The 26994-nt window shown below is 39.4% G+C and overlaps 1 protein-coding gene across 2 annotated transcripts in view; it reads right to left on the bottom strand.

Moving 5' to 3' along the window:
- TTC27 (tetratricopeptide repeat domain 27) overlaps positions 1-26994 on the bottom strand; it is a 214639-nt gene that overhangs the window by 27375 nt on the left and 160270 nt on the right. For both annotated transcript variants that reach the window (XM_051843020.2, XM_002709924.5), the window contains 2 exons: positions 21911-21963; positions 16804-16969 (listed from right to left, as the gene is read on the bottom strand). In XM_051843020.2, coding sequence (XP_051698980.2) covers positions 16804-16969; positions 21911-21963 — 219 coding nt within the window. The remainder of the gene's footprint in view (positions 1-16803; positions 16970-21910; positions 21964-26994) is intronic.

Below are 26994 nucleotides of genomic sequence, written 5' to 3' on the forward strand. Positions count from 1 at the left end.
TTCGTGCAGCTCACATGACAGTGCAGGTCAGTATGGCAACCACTGTAGGCTAACTCAGGGCACTGATCATCTTGGAAGGAAGGGTGTGATTATGCCAACAGAGGTGATCTTACACTCTCCCCTGCTGAAAACAGAGGAGATCTAGCATAACCAACTTGGATGTCACCCTGGACACTTGCCTCACCCTGGAGCACTGATCAGAGAATTTGTCATCCCTTGTCCAGCCATACAAATGATGCTTAAGGATGTGCTACACACAAAAACATAGAAAGACAGTCATCATTATGAAAAAATGTGAAGAATCTCCCAGTAAAAGTACAAAGGAAATCCATAGCAAACAATAGGAACATTTACAGAAAAATGGCAGGGCCAAGTTGTTACTTATCAATAGCAACCTTGAATGTAAATGGTCTAAATTCTCCAATTAAAAGATATAGTCTGGCTGAATGGATTTAAAAATGAAAGCCATCTATCTGCTGTCTAGGAAACACCTCACCAACAAATACACATGCAGACTGAAAGTGAAAGGATGGAAAACGATATTCCACATTAAAGGACAGCAGGTACAGCTATGCTAATGTCAGACAAAACAGACCTTAACACAAAAACTGTTAAAAGAGACAAAGAAGGGCACTATGATCAAGGGATCAATTCAACAGGAAGGTGTGACTATAAAAATGAATATGCACCAAATGCCAGGGTACCTGGCTGTTATAACAAATGTTAACAGATCTAAAGGGAAACATAGACTCCAATACAATAGTAACAGGGGACTTCCAACACTCCAGTTTCATCAATGGAGAGATCAACTAGAAAGAAAATCAACAAAGAAACAGAGTTAATTGACACTATGGACTAAATGGAACTGATATCTACAGAACCTTTCATTCTAAGGTTGCAGAATATACATTCTTTTCATCACTGCATTGAACTTTGTATAGGATAGTCTATATTTTAGGCCATAAAAGAAGTCTCAGCAAATTAAAAAAAAAAAAAACTGAAATCATACCATGCATCTTTTCTGACCACAATGGGATGAAGCTGGAAATTAACAACTCAAGAATCTACACAAGGAGACTGAGCAACATGCTCCTGAATGAATAGTGGGTCATAGAAGAAATCAAAAAGGATATCAAAAAATTTCTGGAAAGAAACAATTAAAATTAGAAAGGAAATAAACTAAATTGAAACCAATAAAACAATACAAAAGATCAATGAAATGAAGAACTGGTGTTTTGAAAAAATAAAGTTGATATTATCATTGGCCCAACAAACAAACAAACAAACAAACAAAAAAAAAAAGGGAAGGAGAAGACCCAAATCAGAGATTAAAAAGGAAATGTAACAATAGATACCATAAAAATAAAAAGAAAATCACCAGGAATTACTACAAAGAGCTGAATGCCAACAAATCAGGAAACCTAGAAGAAATGGACAGATTCCTAGACACATACAATCTACCAGAAATGAGGCATGAAGACATGGAAAACCTAAACAGACCAATAACCAAAACAGCAATTGAATCAGTAATAAAGACTCTCCCAATGGCCAGCGCCACGGCTCACTAGGCTAATCCTCCGCCTTGCGGCGCCAGTACACCGGGTTCTAGTCCCGGTCGGGGCGCCGGATTCTGTCCCGGTTGCCCCTCTTCCAGGCCAGCTCTCTGCTGTGGCCAGGGAGTGCAGTGGAGGATGGCCCAAGTACTTGGGCCCTGCACCCCATGGGAGACCAGGATAAGCACTTGGCTCCTGCCATCGGATCAGCGCGGTGCGCCAGCTGCAGCGCACCAGCCGTGGCGGCCATTGGAGGATGAACCAACGGCAAAAGGAAGACCTTTCCCTCTGTCTTTCTCTCTCACTGTCCACTCTGCCTGTCAAAAGAGAGAGAGAGAGAGAGAGAGAGAGAGAGAGAGAGAGACTGTCCCAACAAAGAAAAGCCCAGGAATGGATGGCTTCACTAGTGAATTCTACCAAATTTTTAAAAAAGAACTAATCCCAATTCTTCTTAAGCTATTCAAGAACAAATGAAAAGGAGGGAATCCTCCCAAACTCCTTCCAAACATCCCCTTAATTCCTAAACCAGAAAAAGATACAACACAGAAAGAGAACTACAGACCAATATCCCCGATGAACAAAGATACAAAAACCCTCAATAAAATACTAGCTAATCAAATTCAACAATATGTTAGGAAGATATTTCACCCAGACTAAGTGAGACTTATCCCTGGTATGCAGGGATGGTTCAACATTCATAAATCAATAAATATCACATTAACAAACTGAGGAATAAAAAACATGATTATCTTAACAGATGCAGAGAAAGCATTTGATCATTTCATGATGAAAAGCTTAAGCAAATTGGGTACAGAAGAAACATTCTTCAACACAATCAAGGCAATTTATGACAAACCACAGCTATCATCTTACTGAATGGGGAAAAGTTCGAAGCATTTCTATGAAGATCTAGAATCAGACAAGGATAGCCACTTTGCCACTGCTGGTCAGTATAGCCCTGGAAGTTTCAGCCAGAGCCATTTGGCAATTAAAAAAAAATCAAAGAGATACAAAAAGGAGAAAGTCAAATTATCCGGTGAAGATGACATAATTCTATATATAGGGGAACCAAAAAGCTCCACTGAGAGACTATTGGAAAAGCTGGCACTGTAATGTAGCAGGTAAAGCTGCTGACTGCAGTGCCAGCAATCTACATGGGTGCTGATTTAAGTCTCGGCTGCTCCACTTCCAATTGAGCTCTCTGCTATGGTCTGAGAAAGCAGTAGATGATGGTCCAAGTACTTGGGCCCCTACACCCGTGTAGAAGACCTGGACGAAGCTCCAGGCTCCTGGCTTCAGACTGGCTCAGCTCTGGCCATGGTGGCCATTTGCAGAGTGAACCAGTGGATGGAGGAATTTCCCCTTCTCTTTCCCTTCCTCGCTCCTTTCCACCCTCCTACCCTCCCTGCCTCTCTCTCTCTCTCTTTCCCTGCCTTTCTGTAACTCTGCCTTTCAAATAAATAAATAAATCTTTAAAGAGAGACAGAAAGACTACTGGAACTTATACAAGAGTTTGGTAAAGCGTCAGGATATAAAATTAGCACAAAAAATTCAATAGCCTTTATACACAAATAATGCCATAGTTGAGAAAGAACTTCTAAGATCAATTCCATTCACAATAGCTACAGAAAAAATTAAATAACTTGGAATAAATATAGCCAAGGAAGTCAAAGACCTCCACGATGAGAATTATAAAATATTAAAGAAAGAAATAGAAGAAAACACAAAAAATGGAAAAATCTATCATATTCATTGATTGGAAGAATTAACATCAAAATGTCTATACTACCAAAAGCAATTTACAGATTCAATGCAATCCCAATCAAAGTACCAACAACATTCTTCTCAGATTTAGAAAAAAATGGTGCTAAAATTTATATGGAAACACAAGAGATCCCGAATACCTAAAGAAATCTTATACAACAAAAATAAAGCTGGAGGCATTACCATATCAGATTTCAAGACATACTATAGGGTAGTTACAATCAAAGCAGCTTGGTAGTGGCACAAAAATAGACATGGAGAAAAGGGAACAGATAGAAATTCCAGAAATCAATCCACATATCTACAATTAACTAATCTTTGACAAAGGGTTAAAAATGAATCCCTGGGGTGAAAGGGCTAATCTCTTTAACAAATGGTGCAAGGAAAATTAGCTCTTACAAGACTCTTACCTTACACCTATACCTTATACAAAAATCAATTCAGAATGCATTAAGTATCTCAATCTATTACCTGATACCATCAAATTACTAGAGAATGTTGGAGAAATTCTGCAAAACATTGTTATAGGCAGACTTCTTAGAAAAGACACAAAAAGCACAGGCAATCAAAACCAAAATAGACAAATGGGATCACATCAAAGTGAGAAGCTTCTGCACTGCAAAGGAAACACTCGGCAATGTGAAGAGGCAATGGACAGAATGGGAGAAACTATTTCCAAGCTATGCAACTAACAAAGGATTAATATCTAATCTATAAAGAGATCAAGAAACTCCACAACAACAAAGCAAACAATCCAGTTAAGAAAGGGCACAGTACTTAACAGGCATTTTTCAAAGGTGGAAATTCAAATGGCCAAGAGACACATGGAAAATGCTCAGGAGGGCCAGCACTGTGGGTTAAAGCCCTGGCCTGATGTGTTGGCATCCTATATGGGTTCTGGTTCTAGTCCCAGCTGCTCCTCTTCTGATCCAGCTCTCTGCTATGGCCTGGGAAATCAGTAGAAGATGGCCCAAGTCCTTGGGCCCCTGCACTTGCATGGGAGACCTGGAAGAAACTCCTGGCTCCTGGCTGTGGATTGGCACAGCTCTGGCTGTTGGGCCATCTGGGGAGTGAACCAACAGTTGGAAGACCTCTCTCTCTCTGTCTCTGTCTCTCTATCTCTGCCTATCCTCTTTCTGTGTAACTCTTTCAAATAAATAAAAAATAAATAAATAAATCTTTAAAAAAAAAAAAAGAAAGAAAATGCTTGGGATCACTAGCCATCAGGGAAATGCAAATCCAAACCACAATGAGGTTTCAGAAAGCTGAAAATAGATCTACCATATGGCCCAACAATCCCACTCCTGGGAATTGACCTTAGGGAAATGAAATCAGCATTTGAAAGTGTTTTATACCCCTATGTTTATTAAAGCTTAATTCTCAATAGCTAAGATATGCAATCAACCCAGATGTCATCAACTGCTGACTGGATATAAAGAAATTATGGTATATATAATGGAATACTACTCAGGTATAAAAACAAGAAATTCTGTCTTTTGCAACAAAATGGATGCAACTGGAAACCATTATACTTACTAAATAAGCCAATCCCCAAAAGACAAATACCATGTTCTCCCTGATCTGTGATAACTAATAGGGTACCAAAAATGTAATATATAGAAGTGAAATTGACATTTTCAGATGTGATAACTGTTCACAGCCCTTGTGTCCATTGTTGAGAAACATTTTTTTTTCTTACTATTTGTTTAACTCTGTACTTACTGTAGGGTTAATCTTAAAAGTATAAAGTAAACTGAAAGTACATGACTATAAAAATTAAGAGAGGGAATGAGGAAGGATGGAGGATGGGTGGAAGCACTGTAGGAGGGAAACTAGGATGAGAAGTATAACTATGTTCCTAAAGCTATATATTAGAAATATATGAAATTTGTATATCTTAAATAAAATTTTTAAAAAGAAAAAAATTCCAGTTGAATAGACATGAAAGTGAGCAACCTCCCTTCTTTCTGATGTTAGAGAAAAAGCTTTCAGTCTTCCATCAAAGTGCGATGCTCACTGTGAGCTCTTCCTATATGGCTATTATGTTGAATATTTTTTATTAGGAAAAAGCTTTGTATTTTGTCAAAATTTTTTCCTGCATCCATTGAGATGATTCTGTGGGTATTTTCTCTTTTATTGCAATAATGTGACTTATTATATTGATCATATTTTTTTAAATGTCAAGCCATCATTGCATTTTAGGAACAAAAAGCACTTGATCTGGTGAATAAGTTTTTTAATATGTTGCTCATTCAGTTTGCTACTACACTGATGAGGACCTCTGAATCAAAATGTTTATAAGGGGTTTGTTCTATAATTTTCTGTTGTGTTTGGCTTTGGCCCCAGGATAATGCTAGCCTCAGTGGGTTAGGAATGAGTCAGGAAGTATTCCTTTCTCTTCAAATTTTTTTGGAAAGTTTGAGAAAAACTACTGTTAATTATTTTGTAGGTATTTCATATAATTCATCAGGGAAGCCACTACATCCATAAGTTTTCTTTCTCAGGAGACCTTTCACTACTGATTGAATCTCTTTCCAATTTATAGGCCTATTCAGATTTTCTACTTTTTTGTGATTTCATATTGCTACGTTTTGAGTTTCTAAGAATGTGTCCATTTCTTCTAGGTTATCCTATTTGTTGGGATACACTTGTTCATAGTACTCTCATATAATTCTTTTTTCTATAATCATAAGTAATTTCCCATTTACATTCCTTATTTTAATAGTTTTAGTCCTCTTTTTGTTCTTCCTTTCAAAGGAATAACCTTTGGTTTCATTGACTATTCCCTACACTTCTATTCTCTATTTCACTGATCTCTGTGTTCTTATCTTTATTGTTTCCTCTCCTGCTAGTTTTGGGTTTGATTTGCTCTTTGTTTAGTTCCATAGATTGTAAAGTCATCTTGTTAACTTGAAATTTTTATTGTGTTTTAGTGTAAGCATTTATAGCAATAATTTTCCCCCTTAGCACTATTTTTGCTGTATCTGATAAATTTTTTTAAAGATTTATTTATTTATTTTAAAGTCAGAGTTACACAGAGAGAGGAGAGGCAGACAGTGAGAGAGAGCATGAGAGAGAGAGGTCTCTCATTTGATGGCTCACACCCCAGTTGACCACAATGGCCGGAGCTGTGTCAATCCAAAGCCAGGAGCCAGGAGCTTCCTCTGGGTCTCCCACATGGGTGCAGGGGCCCAAGGACTTGGGCCATTTTCTACTGCTCTCCCAGGCTACAGCAGAGAGTTGGATCGAAAGAGGAGCAGCCAGGACTAGAACCAGTGCCCATATGGGATGCCAGCACTTCAGACCAGGGCGTTAATCCGCTGCACCACAGCACTGGCCCCTGTGTCTGATAAATTTTAATATATTGTGTTTTTATTTTTATTTGTCTCTAGATGTTTTTGAATAGTTGATTCACTATTTACTTTTAAAAATGCTGCTTAATTTCTGCAATTTTGCAAATTTTTCAGTTTTTCTTCTTTTACTAACTTGACTTCATCCTGTGGTGGCTTTGTTTGATATCTTTTAAAATCTACTGAGACTTCATTTGTAGCCTAACATATGGTCTATCCTGGAAAATGTTTCATGTGCACTTACGAAGAATGTGCGTGTTCTTAGGTAGAATGTTCTATATACATCTGTTTTAAAGTTTGACAACATACAAAATCTGCTCCTTTAACAGCTCTGTTCCTACACTTTTTATTTGATGATGTCATAAAATTATAGTAAACATCATGAAAAAAAACACAAACTAATAATTTATGATGCATTATTCTCCAAAATTATGCAGGAAGTAAAATGTGGGGTTCAAAACCAGTTACAATAATACTAGCATTTAAAATAATGTATTTTTAAAATGTCTTAGTCACATAGAAAGCAATAAGTAGACATGAAAACTATTGTTACTATAATAATATAAATTGAGTATCCGGTATCCAAATGTCTCAGATTTTAGAGTGTTTTAGATTTGCATAGAATTCAGCATTTCTTACTTAAAAATCTGTAATCTAAAAATTACTGGGTTTGGAGCATTTCAGATTATGGATTTTCAGAATAGGAATGCTTAGTCTGTACTAGTTTTTATAACTATCATGTTTTTAGCTTTACTGAAACCCTTTCTTTCTTAAAAAAAAAAAAAGATTTTTAATTATTTATTTCAAAGGCAGAGTTACAGAGATGCAGAAGAAAGAGAGAGTCTTCCATCTGCTGGAACTCCCCAAATGGCTGCAACAGCCAGAGCTGTGCCAATCCACAGCCAGGAGCCAGGAGCTTCTTCTGGGTCTCCCACATGGGTGCAGGGGCCCAAAGACTTGGGCCATCTTCCACTGCTCTCCCAGGCCATAACAGAGAGCCGGATCAGAAGCGGAGCAGCCAGGACCTGAACCGGCAGCCATATGGGATGCCGGCACTGCACACGGTGGCTTTACCAGCTACACCAGAGTCCCGGCCCTGAGATCTTTATTTTTTTATACAGTTTCAAGCTACGGCTTCATAGATTTCCTTTTCTTATTGCAGGACTTCTTTGAGAATTTCTTTCAAAATGGTAATGAACTCCCTCAGTTTTTGTTTATTTGGATATGTCTTAATTTCTCCTTTACTTCCAAAGAACAGTTTTGCTGGGTACAAGATTCTTGTGACTGTTTTTGTTTTTTTTTTTTTTCCTTTACCACTTTGAATATATCAGCCCACTGCCTTCTGTCTTCTAAAGCATACGGGAAACCTGCTGATAATCTTATAGCAGATCCCTTGTGCATGATGAGTGATTTCATTTTAATCAGAATAAATAACCCGGTAGCCCCTCATTTCCTACCCAAGCTGACATCATGCCACTAAATACATGTGATGGCGAACAAATCCCTCGCCCTCTTCTCTAATTCATTTAGATAATATCCAACTTGTGTTTCATTCTTTATCTTAAATCCATTTCTCATGTCCATCATGGACCATGCATATGAGATGCAGTAAGCAGAGAATAACTAAGACAAAGGCTTCTTAAATGGAGCAGTGATTATAATATGCTTAAAAATCTGTACAAAGAGAAAACTATGATTATACTCTTCCCCCAACACTAACCTTGAAATTGTTGGCCAACTCTTAGCAAAATCTTGGCCTAAAGAACAAGGTGTTGGCCCTCTGAATCCTGGAGGTCCTCATAGCAGGAAGGAACAGGACTGCCTTAGGTCCCATTACAAAAACTTCCAGGAGGCTGCAGGCCAGGAATTAAGCAATTTCCCACCACTCCTGCTTGGCTAACTCCTGGCCCACTTGGAGCTCTCAGCGCTGCTTCCTAGACTGATAACCTTGATCCTTGGCTTTCCCAAACCTTAGTTATCAGAGACAGGCATGTGGTTGAGCATTTTCTTTTTCATTCCTTCAACAATAAATACATCCATACATAAATAAAAATATTAAGAGTGTGGAAAAGTTTTAGGTTGAATAGGCCAGACTTAATTCTTGGCTTTACTATTTATTAGCTAAAGATGGGCCTTATCAGCCTTACAAGACAACTTTACCTTGCTGAGCCTCTGATGCTGCAGCAAAACTGGACATAAAACCTAAATTACAAAGCTATAAATTCTAAAAAAGAAATCCATTCTTTTCTTTCAGGTAATTCTCCACCATCACTTGCTTTAAGACTTCAGTGCTGGGGCCAGTGCTGTGGCACGGGGGTAAAGCTGCCGCCTGCAGTGCCGGCACCCCATACTGGCACTGGTTCGATACTGGCTGCTCCACTTATGAACAAGCTCTCTGCTATGGCCTGGGAAAGCAGTAGAAGATGGCCCAATTTCTTGGGCCCCTGCAGCCACGTGGGAGACCTGGAAGAAGCTCCTGGCTCCAATCTTCAGATCAGCTCAGATCTGACCATTACAGCTATCTGGGAAGTAAACCAGCAGCTGTAAGATCTTTTCTCTCTTTCTCTTTCTCTTTCTCTCTCTCTCTCTCTCTCTCTCTCTCTCTGCCTCTCTATAACTCTGCCTCTCAAATAAATAAATAAATCTTTTAAAAAAAATAAATGTCAATGTAGTCAGCAACCTGCCCCACTGCACTATAACACCACCTTCAGTTTCCTGGAGAAAAAAAAAAAATAGAAATCCACATAAAAAACCTCATCAGTATATGGGAACATGTATTGCATAATTCTACTTATATAACATTTGAGAAAAATCTCAACTGAACTGTGGCGATAGAAATTAGAAAGTAATTGGGTAGGTGTGTGGGAGGAGTAGACATTCTACTGTTTGAAAAGGGCATAAGAGAACTTTGTATGAGAACGAAAATTGCCATAACCACTTTGAGTGATGAGTACACAAGAATATATAATGGTAAAATACATCAAACAAATGCTTAAGATCTGTGTATTTTATTATAGGTAAATTATACTTCAATTAAAAAAAAAAACTTTGTCACATATACGTGAAGCTAATTGGGAAATTTGCTTTTTAATATAAGCCTCCCCATAGACTTCAAGTCCTGAAATGATGAGAATAATTTGGCATGCCCACACATGATTTCTATCTTCAGTTCCTACTAGCTATATAACTGATCAACTTATATAATACCTCTGGGTTTCATATTTATCAACTTTAAAATGGGGAATATTAGCATCCATCAAATGTATTGTATGCTGAATAAAAGATGATCTACATTAAGTGGAAGGAACATAGTAAATACTCCATTTATGTTAATTTCCTTCACCTCCCCTTCCACATATAAACAACCAATGAAGTATAGATAATGTAACACTTGAATCCTTTTTCCAAAATGATTGCCAAATTATCGAGAAGAAATAAGAAATAGGGAAAAATACCTAAAAATCAGTATGAGAATTTATTCTGAGGAAAGAAGCAAGGATGTACACAAGGATCTGTTTACATGGATATCCATGGCAATATTTTTAATAGTGGAAACTGAACAGGGACTAATTACACAGAAAAATGAGTCTCAGGATAGATAAACAGAAGTACGTACAATACAATATGGGCATGAATATTACCAGTAGGCACTATCACTGAAAAGTCCTGAAATGATGAGAATAATCTGGCATGCCCACACATGATTTCTATCTTCAGTTCCTACTAGCTATGTAACTGGTCAATTTATATAATACCTCTGGGTTTCATATTTATCAACTTTAAGATGGGGAATATTAGCATTCATCAAATGTATTGTATGCTGAATAAAAGATGATCTACATTAAGTGGTAGGAACATAATAAATACTCCATATATGTTAATTTCCTAAGTTCAAATTTAAGACATGGAGAGAGGAGCTGTTGCTGTGGCACCCTGGCCTAAAGTGCCAGCATCCCATATGGGTGCTGGTTCGAGACCCAGCTGCTCCACTTCCGATCCAGCTCTCTGCTATGGCCTGGGAAAGCAGCAGAAGATGGCCCAAGTCCTTGGGACCCTGCAGCTGCGTGGGAGACCCAGAAGAAGCTCCTGGCTCCTGGCTGTGGATTGGCACAGCTCTGGCCGTTGCAGCCAATTGGGGAGTGAACCATTGGATGAAAAGACCTCTCTCTGCTTCTCCTCTTTCGGTGTAACTCTGACTTTTAAATAAATAAATAAATCTTTATTAAAAAAAATCGAAAGAAAAAAGGAAATAATAAACTTTATCCACTCACTTCATTATCACAAATACTTTACAAAAAACAGAATACTTTTTAGGTAATTTACCCCATCAGTTTTAAAATGAGTATGAATTTACACATTTGCACACATATGCACACACACAATAAAAAAAACTTAAAATGACATTATCTAAATCCATATCCATTAAAAAGTAGAATAAGAAAAGAAAAGAACTCCAAAGCAAATTAAAATAGGATGGGGTCAGGTAGTCTCAAACATGAATACCAGAGATTTTTTTGAAAGACAATTGCTGACACAGATGTACAGATAAATTAAGTAAAATTTTCGTACACAAGATTAAAATATTGCAGGCAACTTATTAACTGTCTTGGCGTGCACTGACTGGTTGTCATAAAGCCCAATAACAGAACATCCCAGAAGGCCAAATACACCAGAGCACATCAAAAGCCATCTCGACTTCCTTTCAATGATGCCTTCATCACTGTATGGTGATTCAAACTCCACCTGCCAGAGGCTAAACCTGCCATCACGAATCTTTGACACTGTTTTTTTTTAAAAAGATTTATTTATTTATTTGAAAGGCAGAGTTACAGAGAGGCAGAGGCAGAGAGAGACAGAGAGAGATCTTCCATCTGCTGGTTCACTCTCCAGATGGCCACAACAGCTGGATCTGAGCCAATCTGAAGCCAGGAGACAGGAGCTTCTTCCAGGTCTCCCACATGGGTGCAAGGGCCCAAGGACTTGGGTCATCCTCAGCTGCTTTCCCAGGCCATAGCAGAGAGCTGGATCAGAAGTGAAGCAGCCAGGACTTGAACTGGAACCCATGTGGGATGCTGGCACTGCAGATGGCAGCTTTACCCACTATGTCATAGTACCGGCCCTTCTTTGACACTTCTAAAGACAGCTACTGAGGCCGTTGTTGTGGCCTGGAAGGTAAAGCCATTGCCCGCAACACAAACATCTCATATGGGCACTGATTCAAGTCCCAGCTCCTGGCTCCTGGCTTCAATCTGGCTCAGACCCAGTCACTGCATTTGTGAGGAAATCAGCAAGTGGAAGATTTATCTCCCTCTGTCTCAGTCTCTCTCTCTCTCTCTCTCTCTGAGCCTTTCAAATAAATAAAAATAAATCTTAAAAAAAAAAAAGACAGCTGCTGACAGGGCCTCTCTATTTGATACATATTACCTCTCTGTGATTATTTCTATATCTGAATACCTGAAAGTTTTATATAAAACACTCAAGATAATCATTTGACCTGAGTTCCTAACATGAAAAATATGCTAACAGCTACAACAACTGACATCTTTATAGCACTTTATGCTTCTCAAAGTGCTTGGTTTAGGAAGAGTATTTTGAGCCCAGCAGGACCTCTTGTTGGTGTTCCCGTGTGCAGATTAGGATTGCAGGAGGGAAGTTTCAGGAAAGCAAATCCTAGGACCAGCACTGTGGTATAATGGGTAAAGCCACCGTCTGCAGTGCTGGCATGTCATATGTGTACAAGTTCGAAACCTGGCTGCTACACTTCCAATCCAGCTCTCTGCTATGGCCTGGGAAAGCAGTAGAAGATGGTCCAAAAGCTTGGGCCGCTGCACCCACGTGGGAGACCTGGAGGGAGCTCCTGGCCCTGGCTTTGGAAAGGCCTAGCTCGGGCTGCTGCACCCATTTGAAGAGTGAACCAGTGGATGGAAGCTCTCTCTCTCTTTCTTGGCCTCTGCCTCTCTGTAACTCTGCCTTTCAAATAAATAAATAAATCTTTTAAGAAAAAAACACAAATGTCATCCTTGATGGCTTCTGAAAATATTGAACTTTTATAGAAATTAATTTTAAACTCATTGAAATATTCACGCTCAGATGAAATATAATTGTACTAAAAAAACTTGGCTTCATATTCTGAAACTGAGAAACAATGGAAGAATTAGAAGAAAAGAAACAAAAAATTAACTGGCCATGAATTTAAACTTAAAATTTAACTGTCTCCAGAAAAAAATTATAAATTTCACTTATGTTTATAAATATATAAGTTAAATACTCTGCTAAATCAGGTATAAGACTGAAACTTTTTAAATGAACATCAGAACACAATTGTGCTATGGTTGAAAATATCTTATGATTAGAGGAGTGAGATGCTATGAATATGATCACAAAATATGTATGAAAAATCCACTTAAGGCCGGCGCCGCGGCTCACTAGGTTAATCCTACACCTTGCAGCGCCGGCACACCGGGTTCTAGTCCCAGTAGGGGCGCCAGATTCTGTCCCGGTTGCCCCTCTTCCAGGCCAGCTCTCTGCTATGGCCAGGGAGTACAGTGGAGGATGGCCCAGGTGCTTGGGCCCTGCACCCACATGGGAGACCAGAATAAGTACCTGGCTCCTGCCATTGGATCAGTGCGGTGCGCTGGCCGCAGTGCGCCGGCCACGGCGGACATTGGAGGGTGAACCAACGGCAAAAAGGAAGACCTTTCTCTCTGTCTCTCTCTCTCACTGTCCACTCTGCCTGTCCAAAAAAAAAAAAAAATTCCACTTAAGATAAAAGTTAAAGTATTCAAATTCAGGCTGGAAAATGCTTTTCTAAGACATTTTTTTTCTTTTTCCAAAAAATGTGCAAATGTATCTCCATGCATTTTGGGGCCCTTTAATTCTTTCTTAGGAAAGGATCTTGAAAGATTTCTAAGCAAATGTTCTTATCATTCCTGTGCATTTGATTAGGTATACAACACCCACATCAACAACTGAAAGCTGTATCTTTTTGAGATCAAGTAACTATACTCATATTATTTTTACCATAATTCTCTCTGTTGGTGTCTACCACTGCAACTACCAATAAATCATTCTCTCTTCTCCCCCATACATTTATAGATGTTCAAATACAGCAGTATTATCTAAACATTAGCAAGAATTTTTTTCATTCTGAGGAGGATGAAACTCTTAAGCTGGGGTTATTAACAAAAAAGAAGTTTATGCAAAATTCTCCCATATTTTGCAGCTACTGTAATTAGAAGAAATAAGGGAGATCCAGGCTGAATCTATTTTATTGTGCATTATTATTTTCAGTACAGAAACTACTTTATGTTTCTCAGGTATCAGCAATATTTGGCACATTTGGTATAACTGAGTCAACTAAAATCAGCACTATCTTGATGACTTCACAACTTTCTATGACAGAGAAGTAACAGCTTTCAAAACAACCTTGGCTGGTGCCGCAGCTCACTAGGCTAATCCTCCTCCTGCAGTGCCGGCACCCCGGGTTCTAGTCCCGGTTGGGGTGCCAGATTCTGTCCCGGTTGCTCCTCTTCCAGTCCAGCTCTCTGCTGTGGCCCGGGAAGGAAGTGGAGGATGGCCCAAATGCAGGGCCCAGCCCTGCACCCCATGGAAGACCAGGAGGAAACACCTGGCTCCTGGCTTCGGATCGGCACAGCGTGCCGGCTGTAGCGGCCATTTGGGGCGTGAACCAACGGCAAAGGAAGACCTTTCTCTCTGTCTCTCTCTCTCACTGTTTAACTCTGCCTGTCAAATGCTGTGGCCAGGGAGTGCAGTGGAGGATGGCCCAAGGAATTGGGCCCTGCACCCCATGGGAGACCAGGATAAGTACCTGGCTCCTGCCATCGGATCAGCGCGGTGCGCCGGCCGCAGCGCACTGGCCGCAGCGGCCATTGGAGGGTGAACCAACGGCAAAGGAAGACCTTCCTCTCTGTCTCTCTCTCTCTCACTGTCCACTCTGCCTGTCAAAAAAAAAAAAAAAAAAAAAAAAAAAAAAAAAAAAAACAAAAACAAAAAAAACAAACAAAAAACAAAACAAAACAACCTTTGGACAGGTATTCCACTTGATATGGTTAGTTTCTTTAACACAGAGGAGAAGACACACACACGTATTCCAGAGTCAGACACAGCTTACAGGAGTCCAAATGTGTCCTTCATAGCTGTAGGGAGAATTAAATGAGCTAATTCATATAAAATGCTTAGAATAGCATCTGAAACAGAACAAGCCCTCAGTAAAAGTTAACAATTACTTTACCATGTCCCACTTTGACGTGCTCTGTGTCTTGGGAAGCAGGGGAGAACAAGTGAGACAGAAAATTGAAAGTAGAGGCTGGCGCAGTGGGTTAGAGCCCCAGCCTGCAGTACAGGCATCCCATGTGGGTACCAGCTTGGGTCCTGGCTGCTCCACTTCTGAACCAGCTCCCTGCTAATGTGCCTGGGAAAGCAGCAAAGGATGGTCCAAGTGCTTGGGACCCTGCATTCACGTGGGAGAAGTTCTTGGCTCCTGGCTCTGGCTGTTGCAGCCATTTGGGAAGTGAACCTGTAGATAGATCTCTCTCTCTCTCTCTCTCTCTACCTCTCTCTGTAACTCTTTCAAATAAATAAAATGAATCTTAAAAAGAAAATAGAAAATAGATGGTTACCTATCATAATCCATACAAATCTGTCTCTTATGGGTAAACAGGAACCTAGATGTAGCAATTTGGGTTTCTTCTGTATAAGGGGACTTAAAAACGTTTGTGAGAAAATGAAATTAAAAGATACGATTTTTTTCAATGCAAATATTTTGAAATCTACGCTTAGGGGAGGAGTCCTTAAAAAGTATACATAAAATGAACATTATTCATGGAGTTCAAAAAAATTTTTATAACAAAATAAATTTATCTTTTAATTCCATTTTTTATAAACTTTTTGAAGTACCAACTCCCACTGATGCCAAACATGAATGGAGAATCAGAATTTTCTCAAGATCCAAAAATTCAAACTAGTGAACCAACTGCTACTAATCTTTAACAGATATGAAGGATTGCTGAGGGTTAAGTATAGATTTAAAGGGGAAATCCAACTCATATCAGGAAGAAAAGCAGATCAGTTAGAAATTGGAGGCACATGACAGAGGATTAATGGGATTAGATTTAAGTGTGATATTTAGAAAGGACCAACCAAAACAACAAGAATAAGAAAAGTAATTAAACAGGTGTCAGTTAACTCCTGCAAGTGGTTTTATGCTGCTACTTGAAGTCACAGCTTTCAGATGAAGTGCCCAGAACCTGAACCTTAAAATAACCTAGCCAATTAACTGGGCTCTAAAGACCATGTATACAAGTCAAAGGCAGAAACTCTAAGACAAGTGCTCAAATAAGCTGAATTTTGGAATAACTAGGGTAAAGACAACAGGTCTTAAGATCAGTGAGATATTAGATGATATTTCTAATTTTCCATAATTCCAAATTCACCACTTTCGATAATGTATGTTGATTACTGCAAATAAAATGTTAAATTTTCTAGCCTTCACTTCATACCCATAAGCTCCTACATACCCTACCGTTTTGTATACATGCCTTCAACTACTATCAAACCCAGTCTGCTTTATTTCACCTTTTGGATAACCAACATATTGCCTTCAATGTCCTGAATTGTCTGAAAAGATAATTTCATTTCATCAAAAAGAGGACAATCCCATTAAACACTACAAAGGAAATGCTAGCCATCATTTCCACATCGTACAGATCATCTGAAGGTACGTAGTAAGTGCTCGTTAAGTGAGTGAATAAACGAGCATGGGATATCGTCCAACTACCACAAGTCACGGGACACACTGAGAAACCCAAAGGAATAAGTAACACAGACCGCATTCTATTTAGTTATACAAGCTGACTGTATATATGCAAACCACATAACAGATTTTTAGAACTGACTCACAGTAATACTGAATTTATGACTACACAAAGACATTTTGATTCTGGAATTCCAGAATTAATGTGTAACAGAATATTTGACAAGAGGAAAAAAAAGATGTTTTTTTCATATAGTATACACAGTTAACCAAATTCTCTTATGCATAGTCAAGGAAACAATGTACTTCATATAATCAAGGATTAACATCAAACCCAAACTGAAATAAAATATAAATATCTTACCTGAACATCTTTGTATTTGTCTCGTAAGTCTAAGAGCCGATGATAAGCTTTAATGGCTTCTGAAAATTCTCCAACGTCAGTGCTGGTAAGGATGTAATTTTCCCAGATTTGCCAGTGTTCATAGTTACACTTGAGAGCTTCTTGTAAAGTTCTAAAAGCTTTTACTCTATTGAAAGTCAAATTATAGAGACAGCAATAATTAATTCTTTTTTATTACAATAAGCTACAGCTAGATGTGCGGACTGTCACTCCTTAATCATCCATGTTAGTAAACAGATTTAAAGGCTCAAATCATCCCAAGCCACTTCAAATTTCCCACAAAATTCAATGACAGACCCTGTGGTATACACAGCATACGCAGAGAGATTGTCTCTTTCTAATCTGCTTTCTAATAACAAGGACATTTTCTCATAATTGGCTATCAGTTACCACATAGTCTGAACGGTCAAGAGCAACTGCAAACCTGCAACACAAAATGTAGTGAGTATAAAGAGGGGGGTCCTGAAGTGAGGAGGTCAAAACAAAACGAAAAATGTCTCATATTCTAAATGAATCCACAAAACGAAACTCCCACAACCTGTGGAAGGGGAAAAAATTCTATGCCAGCTAGGAAAGACAGTCAACAAAATTAACCAACAGGGCACAAACTTGTTACAGAAAAAACTAATTTTAAGGAACAATCTAGCAAGTCCTTAAAAAATGTGTTGAGAATACTGAAAGAGACAAATAAATAATTTACAGTTAAAAGGAACAAGAGATTGTTAAACAATAACAGGCAGAAAAAAAAAACAAGGAGATGGGAATACAAATGAACTGGGAATTTTAGAATTAAAATAAAAGAGACATTGAAGTAAAACAAAACAAAAACCTCAACAGGTGGCAGAACTGGCCTGAACACAGTTAAAAAGAAACTAGAAGATAAAACTTAGGAATTCATACAGACTTCAGACTAAAGATCAGTAAAGAAAGGAAAAAAGGGAGGGGCCAGGCTGTGGCGTAGTATTGGTAAAGCCACTGCCTGCAGTGCCAACATTCCATATGGGCACTGGTTTGAGTCCTGGTAGCTCTACTTCCAATCCAACTCTCTGTTATGGCCTGGGAAAGCAGTGGAAGACACCCTAAGTCTTTGGGCCCCTGCACCTGCATGAGAGACCTGGAAAAAACTCCAGGCTCCTGGCTTTGGATTGGTACAGCTCCAGCTGTTGCAGCCATTTGCAGCGGATAGAAGACCTGTTTCTCTCTCTTTCTTTCTCTCTCTCTCTCTGCCTTTCAAATAAAATAAATCTTTTTAAAAAAAGTGAGAGGTTAAGGGTCAAATATATATGATAGAATTTTAAGAGTAAGTGGGTACAGAATGCTATGTACTGAAAAAATAATAGTTGAGCATTTTCCAGGACAGAACAAAGATCTAAATTCTACGTATATAGAATATAGTATATTCCACATATCAAACATTACAAAGATAAACCAACAACTAGACACATTTTGTGAACCTGCAGAATATAAAGATATTCCTAAAACTTACAAAGGAGAGACAATTAGAGAACAGTATATATTTCATCAGCAATAAAAGATGATAGACGACAACACACACACACACACACACACGAAGATGTCTTTCTTTTAAAGGCGGCAAAATGACAGAGAGAAGGAGAAACACAGGAGATGGGGGGGGGGGAAGGAGAGAGGGAGAGAGGGAAAGAGGGAGAGAGGGAGAGATCAGTTCACTTTCCAGAGCTAAGACGGGTCAAAGCCAGGAGCCAGGAACTCCATCTGGGTCTCTCATGTGGGTGGCAGGGGCCCAAGTATGTGGGCCGTCATCTACTGTCTTCCAGATATATTAGCCAGAAGCTGGATCAGAAGCAGAACAGTAAGGACTCAAACCAGCATTCCAATATGGGATAATGGCATCATAAGCAGCAGCTTAACCTACTGTGCCACAAGAACAGTCCCAATAAAATATATTTTTAAAGTGCTAAGTGAAAATAATTGTCAACCTAAAATTTTATAACCAGCGAAACTTACCACTCAAGAGTAAGTGCAAAACCATTTTTATATGTATATCAGTTTGTCATCTACTGACTATAACTAGAAGAATTATTAAAGATCTCCTCTTGCAAAAATAAAAGGGATTATGAAAAGAAACAAATATTTCTTCAAATTCAGCCATACATAGTTTTGATGGGTTTTTTCTTTTTGTTTTCCTTTCTCCACTCTACCTATTCCCATCCTACCCCACCCCACCCAACAGCAACTGCCTTCAACAGTGGTGGATTAAGACTCCTCAGTTCTCCCATCTACTAAGGAGTAGGGGTGAAGTTATCTGAAAAGAATTCAACAAGTGGATTACTACTTTTTTCCTTTATATCCTTCCTTTTCTAATCACAATTTCCTGACCTCAAAACATTGGCAATGAATTATTTTTTTCTTTTGGGGAAGTATATCTCCTTTATAAGGATCTTTATTTCAGGATTCATTTACCAACCAAACTATGGTAGAGATACTACACTACGAGTGTTGTACACAAAAAGGAGAAAGCTTTCCCAAGGGATTCGTAGTGACATGAGGCATAGGGGAATCAAAAGAAAGTGAAGAGAGCACTTTATGAAGAACTTTGTGATAACAAAGATAGTTTAATGGGCCACTTCTAAGGCACAGATAGGATTCCATTGAGGACTGAAGTAACAATCTCATGAGTCCAAAATTAGCTGTCTGGAGTAGCAGCAAAGAGAAAAAAGGAAAAGCAGAAAGAGTAAAAAGGCAAGGACAAAGGACTGATTTCCTCAGACTCTGCAACCTCACTTTTACACAAAAACCTATTTGGGGAGCAGCAGGAAAGCAAGAAAGTATCAAAAAGAGGTTTTTGAATACTATGCAAGAACCCTTAAGAGAGAAGTAATATTTCTAAGATTACTGGGCTGACAGACAAAGCAGAGTATCGAGGGCCTGAGTTACTAGTAAAACTCACGGAGATCATTCTAGAACTGTGAAAGGGAATTTTCCCTGCCCATTGCTCTAAACCAAAATGGTCTCCAGTGAGTTTAACACAATCAGTGGCAATCAAGAACATAATATTATTGTCTGAAGAGCATGGGAGAACAAACAGTACTTTATTTATGAAGACTGTCATCCAAGAGCTGAGGAAGCCTTTCATGATTTCAATGTACATGGATTCAATGTCTTCAGAAATATCTTGTGATCCACAAAGAAAAACTAAATTCAATTTAAAAATAAGGCCAAATAAAAACGGAAACATATCCATTCTCTAGTGAATTTACTGAAACTCTAGCAGTAGCAATCTTTGCCTTTTCCCTTTCTTTTGCTTTCTGTAGCCAGTCAATAGCCCAGCTGGTTGTCCCCTTTATAAGCTGTTTGGCATCTGCCCTTTCTTTTTCCACTCTAGTTATCTCATGCCTGGATTGTTACAACAGCTGTCTCCTAACTGGTTTCCCAGCCTCCAACTTCCTCTCTAGTCTGTCTCATATACTGCCACTAGATAAATCTTCCTAAAAAGCTTCTTTCTTCATGAAATTACACCGTGGAAATCTCTGGCCTCCTATTATCAAGAAAATAGTCTTAACTTGTTAGTCAGATAATCAACATATCACAGTGTGACTCCAGACTACCTTTCCAACCTTATCTCTCATTAGACTCCACATATTCTTTAGCTGGACTATTTTATGTCCTATCTCCTAAACTATTTCATTCATTCCTGTCACTCTGCATTTGGTCACATCATTTCCCCTGCCTAGAGGCTGCCCTCTGGCCCTTCTAACCATCCTTCAGTTTTTAGCTTGAGTCTAACATTCTCTTGGAAGCATTCCTGACCCAGGACCATTCACTCCCTCTTCTGAGATCCGCACAGGACTAAATGAGCATCTGGCATATAAGCACTCTATAAATATCACCCACTACTATTACTGCCCTCTTTGTATTCGCACTTGCTACTCATCGCATATAGTTTCCACTGCAAACCAATTTCTTAATAATATAGCATAATATTTTACTTTATAAACATACTTTCCCTGAAGATTCTGGTTCATATTTATGTACATTTCTTAGTAATGTCTAATACAGAACAAGCAATCTATTTAAAAATTAATCAACAGAGTTTGCCAATTATAAGTATGCTTACATTACCATGTAATGAAATTTATAATGGAAAACTTCACTATGAAATAAATATTTCAAGTAATATTGCTTATTTTATTACATATTAAATGTTTTCAAGAAATATTATATATTTAGAAGTCAAAAGACTATGACAGGTTAAAATGTCACATGGGACTTCTTATGTCCCATATTAGAGTGCCTGGGTTTAAGTCCCAGCTCTGTTCTTAATTCCAACTTTTTGCTAATGCACACACTGGGAGGCAACAGGTAATAGTGTTAAGTTGCTGGGTCCTTGTCACTTTTGTGGGTGACTTGGACTGAGTGCCCGGTCTTGGCTTTGGCCTGACTCAGACCAGCTGTAGTGGGCATTTGGGGACTGAACAAACAGATGGAAGATCTGTTTCTTTCTCTCTTTTTTAATAAAGATTTTTATTTATTTATTTGATGATAGAGTTACAGACAGTGAGAGAGAAAGACAGAGAGAAAGGTCTTCCCTCCACTGGTTCACTCCCCAAATGGCCACAACAGCCAGAGCTACGCTGATCCAAAGCCAGGAGCCAGGTGCTTCCTCCTGGTCTCCCATGCCAGGTGCAGGGGCCCAAGCACTTGGGCCATCCTCCACTGCCTTCCCAGGCCACAGCAGAGAGCTTGACTGGAAGAGGAGCCCATATGGGACGCCGGCGTCGCAGGCGGAACATTAACTCTAGTGCACCAAGGCGCCAGCCCCTCTCTCTCTTTCTCACTCTCACTCTTACTCGCTGTCTTTCAAATAAATAAATAAAATTGACATTTGTCCCTCTATCTACCTACCTTCCTACTTACCTACCTACCAATCAGAAGCCAAAGTGCTATGTTACACTGTTGTAAGTCACATAAGAGGATGGAAAATGGAAAAAGACACAGAGGAAGGCACAATGTCTCAGTGTTCCATCGGAAAAAAATCTCATTTGTGATTTCAAAAGCAAATTTCTTCATATTTGTCTGATATACTTACTTTTGTTTTAATCGGATATAGGAAGTTGATAAATTATTCCAAGCCTCAGCATTCTGAAATGAAAGACAATTCAGTTATTGACTACTCTCATTTAGATGAAATAATTGCTGAGACCAAAAATACAACACATGTTCCTTGACTTAAATGTGCTCTTTAAAATTATAATTTCCAACAAGATATGTTTAAAGTCTGACACACTAAATTAAACTTCTATAATCAAAAACATTTTTAAAAAGTCAATACTATGACATATCTCTTACAACTAGTTTGGAATTTAGTCAAGGTTTTATTTTTGAATTTAGATTTATACAACAGTTCAACAATTTACAACATAATTTATATAATACACAAATTAATAACAAATCCAAGGCAGTTCAGAATATTATTTTTTTATCTTATATCATTTTGCTATTTTAACACCATCCTTTAAAAAAAAAAGATTTATTTTATTTACTTGAAACACAGAGTTACAGAGAAAGGGACAGACAGAAAGGTCTTCCAGCTGCTGGTTCACTCCCAAACTGGACAAAATATAGAAGCAAAATATAGGACAACATGGCACGTTAAAAAACATCAACCAAGTGTTCTACCTCCAGGTAATCTCAGGGCTGTAGCACAGAAAAGCAGAAACCAAACAAAGCACAGCAAGATCTTACTGAGTTGAGGAAAAAGATCAGAATCCAAGGATAAAGAGGCAACAAGAACTTGCAGTGCAAACTACCTTTAAAAGAGACTGTGCAAAGAATGGACTCCCGATATCTCAATAGACATTCATTTTGAGGCCTCAGGTGAATACTAAGTTGTATCTGTGCAAGGCACAACTTCTTAACCAAGTACCAAAGAGCTATAAACTGAATGGAGATGTTGCAGGTCACACAGAGCTAGGAGTTACTGGAATTCCAACGAGGAGCATTTTCACGTCAATAAATTCTCCCCATAGGATACCAGTCTTCATTTCTCTTAGATAAAAACCTAAATGTGAAATTGATTGATCATATTCTTGATGCTATTATAAGCATTTATCATGTTAACTTCATTTTCCAGTTGTTCACTGACAGAATATAGAAATAAAATTTTTTGGCCGGCGCCGTGGCTCACTTGGCTAATCCTCCGACTGCGGTGCCAGCACCCCAGGTTCTAGTCCCAGTTGCTCCTCTTCCAGTCCAGCTCTCTGCTGTAGTCCGGGAGGGCAGCGGAGGATGGCCCAAGTGCTTGGGCCCTGCACCCGTATGGAAGACCAGGAGGAAGTACCCAGCTCCTGGCTTTGGACTGGTGCAGCACCAGCCGTAGCGGCCATTAGGGGAGTGAACCAAAAGAAGGAAGACCTTTCTCTCTGTCTCTCACTGTATAACTCTGCCTGGCAAAAAATTTAAAAAAAATAAATAAATTTTTTTATTTATTTACTTAATTATTTAAAAGGGTGATCAAGAGTGAGAGAGAGAGAGAGAGGAAGAGAGACAGAGAGAGAGAAAGTGCTCTTTATTCACTGGTAAACTCCCAAACAGCTGCAACAGCCAGGGCTGGGGCAGGCCAAAGCCAGGAGCAAGGAACTCTAAGAACTCTATCTTGATGTCTCACATAGGCAGCAGGGGCCCAGGTACTTGGGCCATCTGCTGCCTTCCCAGGTGCAGGGAGCTGGATGGAAGTGGAGCAACTGGAACTTGAACTGGCACTCAGCATTGTGAGCAGGAACTTAACCTGCTGTGCCATAATAACTAGCCTCTCTAACACTTTAAATATGATCTACCTTCACAATCTTTACTTTGTGTTAATAATTTCAATGGGAAATGTTTTTGGTGAACACTGACATTAAGTTCTAAACTAAAAAGTGAAATAAAGATTTGAGCAGAAATTCATAAAACAATTAAAAAAGAGAAAAATACATAAAAATTTGGTTCTTGGAATCAACAAAATTGATAATCGTTAACCAGACTGACCAAGAAGAAAACAGAGAAGACTAAAATTACTAACATCAAGAATGAAAAAAGGAGATATTCTTACTATTCTTACAGATATACAAAGAATTAAGAGAATACTATGAGCAATTAAATAACAAATTACATAACCAATACATTATATATCCTAGATTACAAGGATAAATTCCTAGAAAGACATCAACCACCAAAGCTCTGTTTTGTTTATTTATTTATTTATTTATTTATTTATTTATTTGAAAGGCAGATTGACAAGATGGAGAGACAGACAGATCTTCCATTAGCAGGAAACTAGATTGCACACCAAGTAGCTGGGACTCAAACTAGCATTCAGATACAGGGTGTGGCTGTCCTAAGCAGTGGCCACAACACCAGCACACCTCCTAAAGCTGACTTTTTAAAATGTTTTAAACAGGCCAGTGCCGCGGCTCACTAGGCTAATCCTCCACCTAGCGACGCTGGCACACCGGGTTCTAGTCCCGGTTGGGGCGCCGGATTCTGTCCCGGTTGCCCCTCTTCCAGGCCAGCTCTCTGCTGTGGCCAGGGAGTGCAGTGGAGGATGGCCCAGGTCCTTGGGCCCTGCACCCCATGGGAGACCAGGAAAAGCACCTGGCTCCTGGCTCCTGCCATCGGATCAGCGCGGTGCGCCGGCCGCAGCGCACCGGCCGCGGCGGCCATTGGAGGGTGAACCAACGGCAAAGGAAGACCTTTCTCTCTGTCTCTCTCTCTCACTGTCCACTCTGCCTGTCAAAAAAGAAAAAAAAATGTTTTAAACAGACAATCTGAATAAATCTGTAACATGTAAAGAGACTGATTATAAATCAAAAAATTGCTTGCAAGGAAAGTCCCAGGACCAGAAAGCTTCATTGGTGAATTTTACAAAATGTTTTAAAAAATGCAATAAAATCCTTCACAAAGATTTCCAAAAATAGAAGAGGGAACACTCTGTAATTTATTCATAAAGCCAGTATTACCCTGACACCAAAATCAAAGCCTTAACAAAAAAGAAAACTACAGACAAATGTTTCTTATGAAATATAGAAACAAAAATCCTCAATAAAAATACTAGCAAACCAAATTCAGCAGAAGATTAAAAGGATTGCATACTATCACCAAATGGGAATTATCCCAGGAATGCAATGCAAGATTGGTTTAATGCCTACGAATCAATCAACAAAAAATACTGCCTTAATAAGGGCTGGTATTGTGGCACATCAGGTTAAGCCACAACTTTTGATGCTGGCATCTAACATCAGAGTGCTGGTTGGAGTCCCTGTTCTGATGTTTTTTTTTTGTTTTTTTTGTTTTTTTTTTTGACAGGCAGAGTGGATAGTGAGAGAGAGAGACAGAGAGACAGAGAGAAAGGTCTTCCTTTGCTGTTGGTTCACCCTCCAGTGGCCACCGCGGCCCGCACACTGCGGCCGGCGCACCACGCTGATCCGATGGCAGGAGCCAGGTGCTTATCCTGGTCTCCCATGGGGTGCAGGGCCCAAGCACTTGGGCCATCCTCCACTGCACTCCCTGGCCACAGCAGAGAGCTGGCCTGGAAGAGGGGCAACCGGGACAGAATCCGGTGCCCCAACCGGGACTAGAACCCGGTGTGCCGGCGCCGCAAGGCGGAGGATTAGCCTAGTGAGCCGCGGCGCCGGCCAATGCTTCTAATCCAGTATTTGTGCTAATGCACCTGGGAAGAGAGCAGAAGATGGCCCAAATGATGGAGCCCCTGCCAACCATGGGGGAGACCCAGAGGGAGTTCAGGACTCCTGATTTAGGCCTGGCCCTGCCCTGGCTGGGTGAATGAACCAATAGATGGAAATCTCCTCTCTATCACTGTCTTTCAACTATAAAAATCGATGAATAAATGAATAAATAAATTTGCTTTTTAAAAGATTTATTTATTTATTCGAAGGCAGAGTTACAGAAAGATGAAGAGGTCTTCCATCCGCTGGTTCACTCCCTAACTGGCTGCAATGGCCAGAGCTGCACTGTTCTGAAGCCAGGGACCAGGAGCTTCTGCCAGGTCTCCCAGGCAGGTGCAGAGGATTTGGGCCATCTTGTGCTTCTTTCTCAGGTCATAGCAGAGAGCTGGATAGATAGTGGAGCAGCCAGGACTCGAGCCGGTGCCATATGGGATGCCAGCACTGCAGGTAGTGGCTTTATTCACTATGCCACAGCACTGGCTCCAATAAATGTATTTTTCAAAATACTATCTTAAATAGAATAAAGTGAAGGAATATGCCACATAGTCATCTCAACACAAAGAGAAAAAATGTGAAAAAATTCAGTATCATTTTATGACAAAAATAGTCAACAAACTAGGAATAGAACTTTCTCAACCTGATAAATGACATCTACAAAAAAACCACAGCTAACATCATATTCAACAGAGAAAAACCGAAAGCTGGAGCCAGCATTGTAGCATGGCTGGGTAAGCCACCTGCAACACTATCATCCCCTAGGAGCATCAGTTCAAATCTCAGCTGTTCCACTTCCAATCTGGCTCCCTGCTAATGTCCCTGGGAAAGCAGCAAAAGATGTCCGAAGGGCTTGGGCCCCTGCCACTCACGTGGTAGACAAGTATGGAGTTGCCAAGTTCCTGGCTTTGGCCTGACCCAGTCCAGTCCTTGTGGCCATTTGGGGAGTAAATCAGGGGGTGCATTTAAATGAAACACTCACGTGCAACACTGTACTAGAAGGGCTAGCCAGGACAAGGGAGCAAGGACAACCAAAGCATCTGGACTGCAGCGGAAGAAGTACGCCCACCTCTCTTTGCAGAGACCATGCAGTAAAAAACAATTGTGTTTCTACACACTACCACTGAGCAATCCAAGGACAAAATTAAGAAAACAGCTCCATTTATGATGGTAAGAAAAAGAATAAAAATCAGAAACATCAAAAGAAGTATAAAATGTGTACTCTGAATGCATAAAATATTGCCAAAATTAAAGAAATCTAAATAAATATATTTCATATTCATGGTTTAGAAGATTTAATATTATTAAGCAACCAATACTCTCCTATTAGCCTCCAGATTCAATGTATCCCCATCTACATCCCAGCTGCCTTTTCTTACAGAAATTGACAGGGCTAAACTTTCATGTGAAAATTCAAGGAACCCAGAATAGCCAAAACAAACAAAAGAATAAAGCT

Source organism: Oryctolagus cuniculus, chromosome 2 (assembly GCF_964237555.1).
Source record: "Oryctolagus cuniculus chromosome 2, mOryCun1.1, whole genome shotgun sequence".
Classification (NCBI taxonomy): Eukaryota; Metazoa; Chordata; class Mammalia; order Lagomorpha; family Leporidae; genus Oryctolagus; species Oryctolagus cuniculus.